This window comes from Temnothorax nylanderi, unplaced genomic scaffold (genome assembly GCF_030848795.1).
Source record: "Temnothorax nylanderi isolate EJ_2023f unplaced genomic scaffold, tnyl_v1.0 TNYL_tig0425_pilon, whole genome shotgun sequence".
NCBI classification, from domain to species: domain Eukaryota; kingdom Metazoa; phylum Arthropoda; class Insecta; order Hymenoptera; family Formicidae; genus Temnothorax; species Temnothorax nylanderi.
The window spans coordinates 135,856-150,205 of NW_027249487.1; the positions used below are offsets into that span (position 1 = coordinate 135,856).

At 34.7% G+C, this 14,350-nt stretch overlaps 2 protein-coding genes across 5 annotated transcripts; one reads left to right on the forward strand and one right to left on the reverse strand.

The window, feature by feature from the left end:
* Positions 1-25: 25 nt before the first annotated feature.
* On the reverse strand, positions 26-1,786 carry LOC139782563 (PEST proteolytic signal-containing nuclear protein). The gene is made up of 3 exons (XM_071721581.1): positions 1,630-1,786; positions 740-942; positions 26-626 (listed from the first exon to the last, which is right to left on the reverse strand). Exons 1-3 carry the CDS (start codon positions 1,664-1,666, stop codon positions 384-386), a joined length of 483 nt encoding a protein of 160 aa, XP_071577682.1. The 5' UTR covers positions 1,667-1,786; the 3' UTR covers positions 26-383.
* Positions 1,787-5,236: 3,450 nt separating this feature from the next.
* Positions 5,237-7,166, forward strand: LOC139782575 (probable ATP-dependent RNA helicase DHX37). 4 transcript variants are annotated; one of them, XM_071721596.1, is made up of 5 exons: positions 5,237-5,634; positions 5,711-5,912; positions 5,976-6,187; positions 6,267-6,364; positions 7,030-7,166. In XM_071721596.1, exons 3-5 carry the CDS (start codon positions 5,985-5,987, stop codon positions 7,092-7,094), a joined length of 366 nt encoding a protein of 121 aa, XP_071577697.1. In that variant the 5' UTR covers positions 5,237-5,634; positions 5,711-5,912; positions 5,976-5,984; the 3' UTR covers positions 7,095-7,166. The 4 variants fall into 4 exon arrangements, with proteins under 4 accessions (XP_071577697.1, XP_071577694.1, XP_071577695.1 ...); XM_071721593.1 differs by having other exon boundaries at positions 5,243-5,634; positions 7,015-7,166; XM_071721594.1 differs by having other exon boundaries at positions 5,244-5,639; positions 7,015-7,166.
* Positions 7,167-14,350: the final 7,184 nt, after the last annotated feature.

Consider the following 14,350-nt stretch of genomic DNA (forward strand, 5'->3'; position numbering starts at 1 on the left):
GCTTCATTTACCTAACATCATAAAGTACAGATCAACATTATTTTTATTATTTCGAGGGAAAGATGGGTAAAATATATGTAATGTTTTATTGTAATGCAGAATTCAATAAGTCACTATTACATGGAAAAACTCAGAATCGTCAGGCCTGTGGAGCGTGAGTACTTTATAGATATAGATTTATTATACATGATTTTGCACATATCATCTAACATTCTCTTTAGGTTGAGTCGAAATTTTAAATCTGAATTCTGCCAATGAATTACTTACATGTCATAAAAATACTTGCATTAAACTTCAGCAAGAACAAAGTTTCTAGTAAATATTTAAAATTAATGTACAAGTTACAAGTAATAATTTTTCAATATACACATATATATGTAAAATCATTTGTTTGCTTCCTCCATTGCTTTCTTTAGCGTCTTCTCAAATATCTTTTTTGAGTCGCAGAATCCCTGCTTTGTCTTGCCGAATGAATTTGGTCCAGCTGACGTTGGTGTTTCACGCCCAATATTTCGCATCCTCATCCTCGCTTCTGCTGGCATCTCCTCTGGTTCGTCATCCTCGTCCGCATTGAACACCGAGGCTACCGTCGGTTTTTGTACTGTCGTTGCCTTCACAGTCGACTTCTATACAAAGGAGAGTTTCTTATGTAAGAGTGGGATTTTGTGCGAGGAAAGAGATTTTCATGTAGAAATAAATGTGTGCAGAGCATCAGGGTCGACATGAATGTTTTACTTACGGAGACGGAACCTAATTTAATTTGAATTCCCTTCTTCTGCTCGTTGCCACTTGTCTTTTTCCCAAAGCCAAACGCCAACTTCTGTTTCCTTGCATCTGACTGATCGCAATCATCTGTATCGCAGCGTTCCTCAGCTCTGAGCGGCGAGCGGTCCCTATCTCTGTCATCCTCTCTCCTGTCCACGGTTCTGTAGACACTTGACCCTGACAACGTCAAACACTGGCAAAGTTCAGATCAAGTTAAACAAAGTTGACTTTTTAACCGGAAATCTTTAAGCGGGTTATACTTAATGCAGGCAATGCCCTACAAATTCAACAATTAGCTGTCTAAAGCTGTGAAATAAAGTTAAAATGATTTAATTCTGTAGAATTACATATATTATAATTGTTATCATATATATATAGCATATAATTATTTCATATTTTCTATAAAATTAATATACATATATGTATTCATAAAATGTTAATATAGAAACATCAAGTTATTTTAAATTTTATTTTAAATAGTATCACAACAATGATTTTTAATGTAAGTGTGCATACATTAGGAATTAAATACTTGAAAAATTTCTGACGCAAAAAAAGCAATAACAATCGCGCTTTTGGTATGAAATAAATTCTTCGTAAAGTGCCAGCAGTGAGAGACTAGAGATAACCGCGCGATCAGAAGCAATTAACGTCGTTCGTTTTTTTTTTCAAAGAAATTATTATAAGATATCATAAGCTGAAAATCAATCTTCAAGTAATTCGTACGAAATTAATATTTTATACAAGACTGCGTGTCGGGGTCCGATAGTGTCTGCGTGGAAATAACCGTTCTGAATTTCTCGTCGGATTTTAACGAGCGTTATCTACATTCAATGGCAGTGTAATAGATAAAATGAACAAAACCTTTTCTATAATCGTCCCCGGGATTCCTTCTGGACATTTCGTCGATATCTTCCAGACGCGCAGCTCAAGCCAAACTTATGCGAAGTATACGAGGTAACCTAAAAATCGTTACTCAAAATTATCTGTCTGCCACTGCCGCCAACCGCCAACAGTTGCAAAACCATAGCCTCCTACTAGGAGCGGAGGCTATAGGTGGAAGCACATAAAATTGCAGGAGCCATGAGCAGAATGCAGAAGCCATATACGCATGCGCTATGGTATCTGTAGAGCTCTACAAATACCATAGCGCTTGCGCATATGGCTTCTGCATTCTGCCCATGGCTCCTGCAATTTTATGTGCTTCCACCTTATGGCGGAACACGAAATTCCCACGCAAAGTTCCACATTGGCCGCGTTCAGGAAACACAACTGTTGAGCACGGTCTTACATACAGGTCTCTCAACTCGATAGAATTTCAGTGGTGGGGGTGACTCCGATATCGAAGTCATTTCTTGTGGTGTCGCTGCTATCGAGGGATGTCGATTTGACACGCGATTTGAAATACGTAACCTGTGTTGTCATTTATCATTGCGTTAAATAGTGCACGCGTTCTATAATTTGACGTGATGACAAAACCGTGCATTGTACCGAAATGCAAAACAGGCTTTAAAAGCCTGAAAATAAAACGGTCGGTTTTTAAAGTGCCAACACATAGTGAACGGCTCAAAAAATGGCAAGCCGCGATTCCTAGCAAAAAACTGACGTCTTCGCATTATGTTTGTGAAATTATTTTTGTATGCAAAATGCGATAAAAATATATTATTAAATTTTAAATTATATAAATATATATATACAATTTCTACAATATAATTATGATATATATATATATATCATAATTATATTGTAGAAATTGTATATATGTATTTATATAATTTAAAATTATATATATATAATTTATTTATTTATTGTAAATGTATTATGAAAATTGTGGATTCTTAGATTACAATATTGTTGCATTTGCGCTGAGTTCGTCAGCTTCGCCCGGTATTTTCCCGCCGCGGAGCGTCTTTAGCAACGGGCGTTGCTATGTGTTGTTTATTCGGCCCGACTGTCAGATACGTATGCGCTATGCGCTACTATTGCTCTCTCGCTCTCACAGAACATCCCTCGATTGCAGCGACCTCATACGTTTTGACTTCGCCAAGCGAACCATCCCCACCATACGAGTTGAGAGACCTGTATGTAAGACCGTGCTGTTGAGTGAGCGCTCATTATGATTGGTTCTTAGGCTGAAGTCACATGGCATGTATTTTCCGCGTAACGGGTAACCAATTAGAAGCGTTTCGCATTTTTGGTTACGCATATTCACGCTTCTGATTGGTTACGCGATACGCGTTACGCGGAAAATATCAGTCCATGTGACCGCACCCTAAGGCTGAGTTTTCACTGAGCGCGTCTCGCGTCGCGTCATCCGTCACGACCAATCAAAACATCGTATTTTATTACATTATTTGTGACGGAATGTTCAGATTGGTTAACGACACATGACGCGACGCGTGACGCGCTCAGTGAAAACTCAGCCTAATGCTGGGTCTACAATGGGAGTCGCAAAGTCGTGAGTTGCAAGAATTGACCAATCACAGTCGATTATTCTCCTCAAATTCGATTGTGATTGGTCAATTCTTGCGACTCACGACTTTGCGACTCGCATTGTAGACCTAGCATAAGACGTCGTAAAGCGCCGCGCTATCGACCACCGCCACGAAACGTTGTCATTCACAGTCCTCGTCATCATTGGGTGTGTTTAGGTAAGACACCGCTACTGTAGCGCTACACGAATGCGTACCAGCCATTGGCTGTTCATGGTAGCGCTACCATGGTAGCGCTACCGACTTCTACCGAAACTGACTTGGCAGAGAAGTCGACTTTTTTAAAGACGAAAGTCGACTTGAAGTCGGCGAATGTCTCAAAAACCGCCGATTAAAAGTCGACTTTCCGTCATGACGAAAAGTCGACTTCCCGCCAACTTTTAACGTCGATAAAATAAACCGCTGCGTACGTCTGGAGGTCGGTTATGTATCTTGAAACAAGGTGAAAATTACAAAAGTCAACGGGAAGACAATGGGTGTGTTTAGGTAAGACACCGCTACTGTAGCGCTAGAGACCCTCTAATCAGAGTCTGGACATCAGAAGGTTAAGTTAGGTTGTCCGACATTTTTCTGCAAAATCCTGAGAGAGAGAGATATGTGCTACCTCACTCTCTCTTAGTTAATGCCTCCTAACCTGCTTATACTGCGCGTACTGGGTCAAGTAGAGTAAATTGTAATAATGGGTGGATGTGCCGCAGAATTTTGTAACAATAGCTCTGCAAAGGGCACGGTCTTACATACAGGTCTCTCAACTCGTATGGTGGGGATGGTTCGCTTGGCGAAGTCAAAACGTATGAGGTCGCTGCAATCGAGGGATGTTCTGTGAGAGCGAGAGAGCAATAGTAGCGCATAGCGCATACGTATCTGACAGTCGGGCCGAATAAACAACACATAGCAACGCCCGTTGCTAAAGACGCTCCGCGGCGGGAAAATACCGGGCGTAGCTGACGAACTCAGCGCAAATGCAACAATATTGTAATCTAAGAATCCACAATTTTCATAATACATTTACAATAAATAAATAAATTATATATATATAATTTTAAATTATATAAATACATATATACAATTTCTACAATATAATTATGATATATATATATATATATCGTAATTATATTGTAGAAATTGTATATATATATTTATATAATTTAAAATTTAATAATATATTTTTATCGCATTTTGCATACAAAAATAATTTCACAAACATAATGCGAAGACGTCAGTTTTTTGCTAGGAATCGCGGCTTGCCATTTTTTGAGCCGTTCACTATGTGTTGGCACTTTAAAAACCGACCGTTTTATTTTCAGGCTTTTAAAGCCTGTTTTGCATTTCGGTACAATGCACGGTTTTGTCATCACGTCAAATTATAGAACGCGTGCACTATTTAACGCAATGATAAATGACAACACAGGTTACGTATTTCAAATCGCGTGTCAAATCGACATCCCTCGATAGCAGCGACACCACAAGAAATGACTTCGATATCGGAGTCACCCCCACCACTGAAATTCTATCGAGTTGAGAGACCTGTATGTAAGACCGTGGCAAAGGGCTATATCATGAAGATATTCCCAAGAGATAAGCATCGTCGAGAGCAATGGGTTAAAAATATGAATCGTCCAAATTGGACGCCAACAAATAGTTCTTACTTGTGCGAGGTAATTATTTTTTTATTCATTTAATTTATAATAGTTTATTTAAATATTTTATCATTTAATTAAAAAATATATAAAGAAATAGTATATACCATTAAATTAATATTTTTATAAAAAAGGAAAGCCATAAAACACAGGTTATGTATATAAAAGTACATGAAATCAAGTTACATTACTTTTAATTTAAATACTTTAACATTAACATTAATCTTGCTATTCTTCTATTGCTTTCTTGTTTTCTATGAATGAGAAGCATGGTTTTTTATTAAAATATAATCTTGTTTTCTATGAATGAGAAGCATCCCTAAGAGCACAGTTGACGGAAAGTCGACGGCAAGTCGACTTTTATAAGTCGACTTCTAGTCGACTTCTAAAAATGGCGGAAAGTCGACTAAAAGTCGACTTCTAAATAGTCGACTTCTAAAAATGGCGGAAAGTCGACTAAAAGTCGACTTCTAAATAGTCGACTTATAAAAAGACGGAAAACAGTCAAGCGGCGCGTCATGCATCATCAATATGGCGGCGAATCTCGAGGAGGCTGGAGGACCAGATGAGTGGACCAGAGTTTACGCGAGTGCGAGGAATACGTGCCGCGAGACAGGACACGATAAGACGCCAGATAGTTCTTGCAGGTATGGCGGATCAAGTCGCGAGAAAGGTTTTGCCCGACGAGGTAAAAGAGGATCAGGATAAGGCCAAGTGGAAACATGCTTACAGGTTAGGTATGGTGTGTTATTAATTATCATCGATAATTAAGACCTATTGAATGCGACCTCTCCATTCTGTATCATCTTTCAGAACACCAGAAATGAAGGAACCTGTGTTCATGCATTCTTCGTGCGTTCTACGGAAAATCAGTCCGGAATAGGTGGATTATAAAGAGGTGTACGAAACAAATAAGATGTACATGCGAGGTGTCACGGTGATAGAACCCGAATGATTGCCGAAATTCGCCCATGCTATGCCATCTTAGTGAACCATTGGTTGATCCACCGCCAAGGTATTTTTATCACAATTGTTGCTTTATAATGTTTTTCCTACTTATTTATAAATATATTTATAGATATAATCAATGAACCGGGAAGATCATTTGCCGCGTGTCTGGTACATTCGGAAAGGCCGAATGGGCACTACCATCGATGGATATAGAGCATCCGTGGACGGTGTCAAGTGGTTAGCGTATTTCTTCTTGGAGGGTCAAGTGTGCCCTAAGCTGAAACGATTTGTCCCGTCGCTGCTGACGACACCTGGGAGCATCACCAAGTCATGGGCCAGGTAAATCGTTATTCTATCTCCTTTTGATTTCACGTTGATTCATCAAATAGATTACATCAATTCAATACGATTTTTTCAGGTTGATACCACGCACTCAAGCAATAGTACAAACGCTGCAGTCGCAGGGAGTCGTGTCCAAACACACACTGCTAGAAATCTGGGGTTCGGATAAAAAATGTGAGATTTTAATTTATAAAATAATATTTAGATATTATCATAGACTTCTATACAATACTAGACCGCTGACAGACATCTCGGCCGTGATGCTTGCCGCCATGTTGATTTTAGTCAAGATATGCTATACTACTATTCTATACAAGTGGTTTTATACAAGATTTCTATACAATAGTCTGGCATATACAGAATGTCCAAAAGAAAGGTTTTAATACTACAGGAGTAGTGGTTTAATTTCGGCATCCAAGTACGCTACACGTCGAAGGCATGACTTACAAACTTATTGATAACATGTACCAATATTTAACACAAAAACATTCGCCTGCTTCGTTATGTACTGTAATAACGAATGCAGATAAACGCACATCATGAGCAACTGAACACCCGATAGTGACTTATTGTTAATTCAATATGGCCGCACCCTTCACTAACACCTGCACCTTGCACTCGCATCAGCTTTTCGGCAGTGCGTCCATAGATGTTAGTGGTCTAGTATAAAAGTCTGTGGATATTATGTATTTATAATAATATATATATATATATAAAACAATATTATTATATATTTACAACATTATGATAATAATATGATATATATTTATATAGCTAATTTTGCATATTGTTTCGCGATTAACGCTGGAATGTTTTAATTTTAGTTCTGTTATTGTCAGCTTACCAGAAGTGGCTGCCGGAATCCGCGCACGCAGAAGTGGCACAGATATGGCCGCCTTTGTAATTAAGAATAAAACATTAGGATTGTAATTATACAGTTTTTTAGATAATTAAATTATTTTATATATGAAAAAAATCGAAATGCATCAGTTTTAGCCCTCCAGCAAGGGGTCGATTGTGTATCTTGAAATAATGAGGTAAAAATTACAAAAGTGAGAAAATTCATTAGCGCATCTACGATTTTATTTATCAAAATCTAATAAAATCTGTTAACTTTTGTTATTTTTACCTCGTTTCAAGATACACAATCGACCTCCAGACGTACGCGGCGGTTTATTTTATCGACTTTAAAAGTTGGCGGGAAGTCGACTTTTCGTCATGACGGGAAGTCGACTTTTCATCATGACGGGAAGTCGACTTTAAGTCGGTGGTTTTTGCGACATTCGCCGACTTCAAGTCGACTTCAAGTCGACTTTCGTCCTTAAAAATGTCGACTTCTCTGCCAAGTCAGTTTCGGTAGAAGTCGACTTCAAGTCGACTTAAAGTCGACTTTTTGCTCTTAGGGATGGTTTTGTATTAAAATATAATATTGTTTTCTATGAATGAGAAGCATGTTTTTGTACTTTAACCCACACAGCACATTATATCATTCGTATATACTGAATTAATACTCAATATACTATAGATGTACAAGATATACTGATAATATCTTTATAATATATTTTGCAGTATATTATTTTACTGATATTTTAAGAATATTCGAAATTTATCAGTAATATTCGGTCTATTTATCGAATATTTTCAGGATATGCTAAATTTATCAGAATAGTATATTATTTTACTGATATTTTAACAATATTCGAAATTTATCACGCGGGCGGCAGCGCGAGCTCGCGCGGCAGGAGAGTTCGGCTCGCGCCCGTTACGCGGCGCATCGCCAGTATTCTTTCGCGTAATTAAGATTCAACATCGACTCCTATATCTAGGGCAGCTCGGCAGGGTTTCTCCAGCGTTCTCAAGTTTGCCAGTCAGGACGTGCTCACCAGCAGGGCCTCTGACATAACCCTTTTTGTTTACGAAGTGTGCTCCTCATCCGGGGCCTTCGTTTATACCTGCTTTGCAGGGCATTAAACTTTCTTCGGTAAGAGTCGACAAAGAGCAAAATTCAAAAATTTGTTTGCATTAACGCAACAAAATTATTTGTTTGGTTTGTTAACAAGCAAAATATTTTCTAGTAGATACTGGTAATGTGATCAAAATATTTTTTTAATATACTCACAATATACCAAGAAATATTCTCAGTATATACTGAGTAAGCTTTTAGGGCAGACATTAGAACATCCTCAGTACGTTCTCAAAATATCATAGACGTATTTCGAATATCAACAGGATATACACAATCTACGTTTGTGATATACTGAGAACATTCTCAGGATCTACCTGTGCTGTGTGGGAATATAATCTGTTTATTTTTATTGGCATGTTAAACTAAAATATTAAACATTATTTATAAAATAAAGTTATTTATTCTTTGATAGTTATATTTTATTAACCTCTTTTTATAGGTGCATTTTGCTCCTGAAATGTGGGAGCCGAACAGAATTGATAATAAAAGAAAATTGAAGCCACGCGCTGTACCAACCATTTTCGGTTTTTTTATAACAAAAAGAGTATCCTTTCAAGAACCTATACATAGAGAGAACTTACAGAAACCTACAGAAAACCTAGTAGAGAGAGAGCATATTATTCATGATGTTCAAAATCAAGATCAAAGTGAACAAGAAGTAGGTGTGAGATAATGAAATGTAATAATAAAAAATGACATATATATTTTAATTTTTCTTAACGTATACTTCAATTTATTTCAGACTAGCTGATTACCCGGGCTTCGCCCCGGAGAACATATGTAATAAGACACACAAATAGTCTCTCTCTCTCTCTCTCTCTCTCTCTCTCTCTCTCTCTCTCTCTCTCTCTCTCTCTCTCTCTCTCTCTCTCTCTCCTCTCTCTCTCTCTCTCTCTCTCCTCTCTCTCTCTCTCTCTCTCTCTCTCTCTCTCTCTCTCTCTCTCTCTCTCTCTCTCTCTCTCTCTCTCTCTCTCTCTCTCTCTCTCTCTCTCTCTCTCTCTCTCCTCTCTCTCTCTCCCTCTCTCTCTCTCCCTCTCTCTCTCTCCCTCTCTCTCTCTCCCTCTCTCTCTCTCCCTCTCTCTCTCCCTCTCTCTCTCTCCCTCTCTCTCTCTCCCTCTCTCTCTCCCTCTACCCCTACTTCATGTATAATTCTTTGAAATTCAATCAATTATTTCCCAAAAAATTGGAAAAATTATAAAAACCGGTTTCCAAAAAGATCAATAACAAAAATAGTACACTTTATAGCACTTCCCGGGAAATTCTACCCCTACTTCATATACAATTCTTTAAGATTCGGTCAATTAATTCCCGAAAAATTGAAAAAATTTTGGTACCGGCTTTCAAAAAGATCGGTAACGAAAAATTATACACTTTATAGCACTCCCCGGAAAATTCTACCCCTGTTTAATCTATAATTCTTTGAGATTCGGTCAATTATTTCCCGAAAAATTAGAAGAATTGGAAAAACCGGTTTCCAGAAAATCGGTAACAAAAAACTATACACTCTATAACACTCCCCGGGAAATTCTACCCCTATTTCATATACTTTTGGTGAAAATTCGGTCGAATAGTTCAAGAGTGTATAAAGGACATACATACATACATACATACATACATACATACATACATTCATTTTTATATATATAGATTACTACAAATGAATCTCTCAATGCATCTACAAGCAATACAGTTTGTGAAAATAAAATTTTTGAAGAGAAAGAAATTAAAAATCAAAAGTGTTGTAAAATTAATAAAAAAACTCTACAAAACTTAATTTATTTACGTAAACAAAATAAGATTTTGAGAAATACGAATCAAAAATTAAAAAATATGATTAATAATAATAAGTATAGGCAAATGTTAAAGGAGATGCTTACTAATGATCAAATTCGGACTCTATTTACCAAAAAGCGTATCAAAAATTGGTCAAATGAGACCATTCAACGTGCTCTTAAATTACAATTTACTTGTGGAAACACCGGTTATGAAGAGCTTATCCTACAAGGAATGCCATTACCATCTTTGCGTACATTACGACGAAAGTTAGAAAACTTAAAATTTGAAAGTGGCATCTCAAATGAAATGTTTGACTTTTTAAAATTGAAAGCGTCTCATTTACAAGATAATGACAAAGAGTGCGGATTAGTTATGGATGAAATGAGCATAACACCGAAAAATATTTACGACTCATCAACAAAAACAATGCTTGGAAACATAACATATCCAAATCAGAAAGGTACAGCAACGCATGCTTTAACATTTATGATTGTAGGTACAGCTCGTCGATGGAAGCATGTTGTAGGTTACTATTTTACTGGTGATTCATTTGATGGAGAAATTTTAAAAGATATCATTTTTCAGATCATAAATAAAGCTGAGAATATTGGTTTACATATTAATTATGTAACCTGCGACATGGGTCCTGGAAATCAGAGACTATGGAAAGCGCATTAATTAACAACAAATTTTTTATCTTGCCCCAAGAATTTGTAATAAAATATAACTTGCCATCGAACAGGGTTGAAATTGCACATTTTAATGATTTACTTGAATCTCAAAAAGATTCAGAATTACTTTTAACGCCAAGATTATGTATAGATGATATTAAAAGTACTAATACTTTTAGTAAAATGCGGGTGAATAAAGCAAGAAACGTGTTTTCAACAGATGTCAGTAGTTCATTAGAATTTCTGGCAGATGAAAATTCTAAGCCAGAATTTTTTGCTACTGCTTGGTTTGTCAAAACTATCTCTAGATGGTTCTCGTTAATGACTTCAAGAAATTGTAATAAAGCATTAGGTTTAAAAAATGAAGAAATATACAATGATAACATTAAATTTTTATACGAAGTTATTGATCTCTTTAATAACATAAAAATCGGTCAGAAAGAAACATTTAAACCTGTTCAAAGAAGAATTATATTATCCACGACATCAATCATTAATCTTGTAGAATATCTTTTAAAAGATCGTATAATTTTAAATTTGTGTTAACTGGACGTCTGACACAGGATTATGGAAAACCTATTTTCAGTTATACGTCAAAAAAATGTAATTCCAAATTGTTTACAGTTTAAAAACAATTTGAAACTAATTGCTATATCAATGTATATGAGACCAATAGTAGCAGGAAATTATGATTATGATGAAAATGAAGACGAATATATTTCTGACTTTTTAGAATACTTATCAAAAAGTGGTAAAAAGGATAATGTATCAGCTGATATTTCCTTTACTTTTAATGCTTCAGCTACAATTACAAATGACATTCCCCCTTTTAATAACAATACAGTAATAGAATTAAATAGTAAAGAAAAGAACAGTTTATATAGCATAGCAGGATACTGTTTAAAAAGTCCGTTCAGAAAACATGTACTACATGTTGTAATTGCATACAATCTGTTGGGTCAAAAAAATCATTAAAATTGGAATTTTCTAGATTTGTGACACTTAAATGTTATAAGAAAAATACGTTATACTTCATTAATAAACCAACATTTGAGGTATTCTTAAAATTAAAAAATATATACAGACATTATAGTCTCTATTTTAACATCATGCAGAGAGTAAATTTAAATGAATTTTTACTTGATAAATTTAATTCTGTTCCAGCAGATCATATTCTTAATAATTGTCATAATTTGCGTCAAAAATTATTTAAAAAATTTGCTACCTTAAGACTAAAATTTAAAAACAAACGAAATGTATTAGCTAATCGTAAATATTATGATAGCAAATCGATGATGATGCATCATTCTTTAAAATAAAATAATGTAATACTTTTTACATGTATAACATAAGTATTAATATATACAATAAATATTTTTTATATGCTGTTTATATATATATATGTTATTTATTCCCTATTTTCTTATTACTTTTTTACTATATTTTCTTTAAATATTAATTTATTACTGTTAATTACTATCAAAGTTTCTACTTTCAACTCATTCACTCTCTTTTTCTCTCTCTCTCTTTCTCTCGTAATATTTTAAAACGTTTTAAATTAAAATTTCAATGTATTTTTATTAATAATTAATAAGTTTTTATATTTCATAGCAATAGAGATTTCATAAAACCGGCGCGAATTGCAGAAAAATGGCGGACCAATCAGAGCGTGCTCCCTGATGTCTAGACTCTGATTAGGGCTGCGGTCCACTTGACGCTACAAATGCTTCGAAGCATTCCTTTTCTCCTTTCTTTCAATGAAGAAAGAAGGAGAAGAAGAACGCTTCGAAGCATTTGTAGCGTCAAATGGACCGCAGCCTAGAGGGTCTCTATGTAGCGCTACACAAATGCGTACCAGCCATTGGCTGTTCATGGTAGCGCTACCATGAGTAGCGCTACACTTACACTAAGTGTAAGTTTGCAATAATGCTTTTTCACAGTAAATTTTTTTGTTTAGAGTCTAAACCTAATTCTGATAACGGTATCGTATTTTTGGATGTAATCCGCAGGGCATGCCACAGTCTTTTTATAACAATACACCCACTCGGCATGTTATGTTGCTGAAATATTGAAATATTCGGAAATGGTGCAGAAATATTTCGTTAACATTTCATTTGTAACTATGCATCTGAAATATTTCAGAAATGTACCTGCATCATGTTTTTTATAATATTGCATTAACAATATTTCTGAAATCTTTCAGAAAGTTGTTTACAATATTTGTAAGTTTCTGTAATATTGCAAAAAAATGTAGCAGATGCAATATTTCAGAAATATTTCTGAAACATTATAAAAGTAATATTACGTTTGCATTGCACGAATAATATTTCTGTAACATATCAAACGCAACATTGCATTTAAAATATTTCTGAAAAATTTCTGAAAGATTGCGTAGGTAATGAAAAATTGAATTGCAGGCAGTGAATTTCTACAATATTGCAGAAGAAATATTGCAGATGTAATGGTTTAGAAACATTTCTGATACATGATAAAACTATTATTACGTTTACATTGAACGCGTTATATTTTTGAATGTTTCACATACAACATTGCATTTGTAATATTTCCGAAAAATTGCTGACAGACTTTAGAACTTATAAAAAATTAAATTTATTATTATTTAATATTGCATTTTATTGCATTTTTTCTCTTTTATTAAGAATTTTCTAATATTCCAAATTTTGTCATATGGCATTTTTAATATAAAATATAAAATATTTAATAATATTTAATATAAAATAATATTCGACGCTGACTGGCAAAAAAGATTTATTCGTATATCTGTATTGTTAATATTGTTATGCGATAGCTTTATGCTCACCAAAATAAGCAAGTATAAGAAAGAAAGAAGCGTCAGAGTCAGAGGATCACCACTACCCTGTTCGATCATCGATGTCAAGCAACAAGGCGCCGGTATACTACTTGGATGGGTGACCGGCTGAGAGAGCGGATTTCTTCGGACAAATGCGCGGCGACTATACCACAGTATAAGTAAGAACAGTAGGTTCACTCCGTGTCGAAGCCTTTGTTCTTCGTGGCAAACGTCCGCCATGATGTTGGTTGTGCGAGCGTGTTTTATTTCAACCGCTTACTAGAAACCGCTTGATAATTGTATAAGATGAAAAAAAATATAAGAAATATATATTAATTAAATATTTGAAGCAAAAATGTCACAATACATGCACATAAGTAAAAAATACATGCGCTTTTTATTTGAATAATAGAAACCGCTTGTGATAATTATATAAGAAATGAAAAAAATATAAGAATTTACATATTAATTAAATATTCGAAACAAAAATGTCACGACACATTTTATTCATGTATATTTTATTCATTTTATTTATGTATTAATTTTTTCATGTATTTATTTATTTATTATCTTATTACATAATATTTAAATAGCATATTTTTATTATTGTATTTATATACGTATCGGCGCGTATTGTATTTGTATTTATTTAAAAATTTTTTTTAAATAAAATCATAATGAGTAATAAAAGTGGTTATCGATATGTATTTAAAGATTGTGGGATCAAAGGAAACTATTCTGATTTCCGAAAGATTCAGAAAGGTACGTATTCATTATAACAAATACATGAATACATAAATACATTAAATACACATAAAAATACATAAATACATTAACACTTTAATACATAAATAAATATGCTATTCGTATATTATGTAATAAGATACATAATAAATAAATACATTTGAAAAAATTAATACATAAATATATTTAAT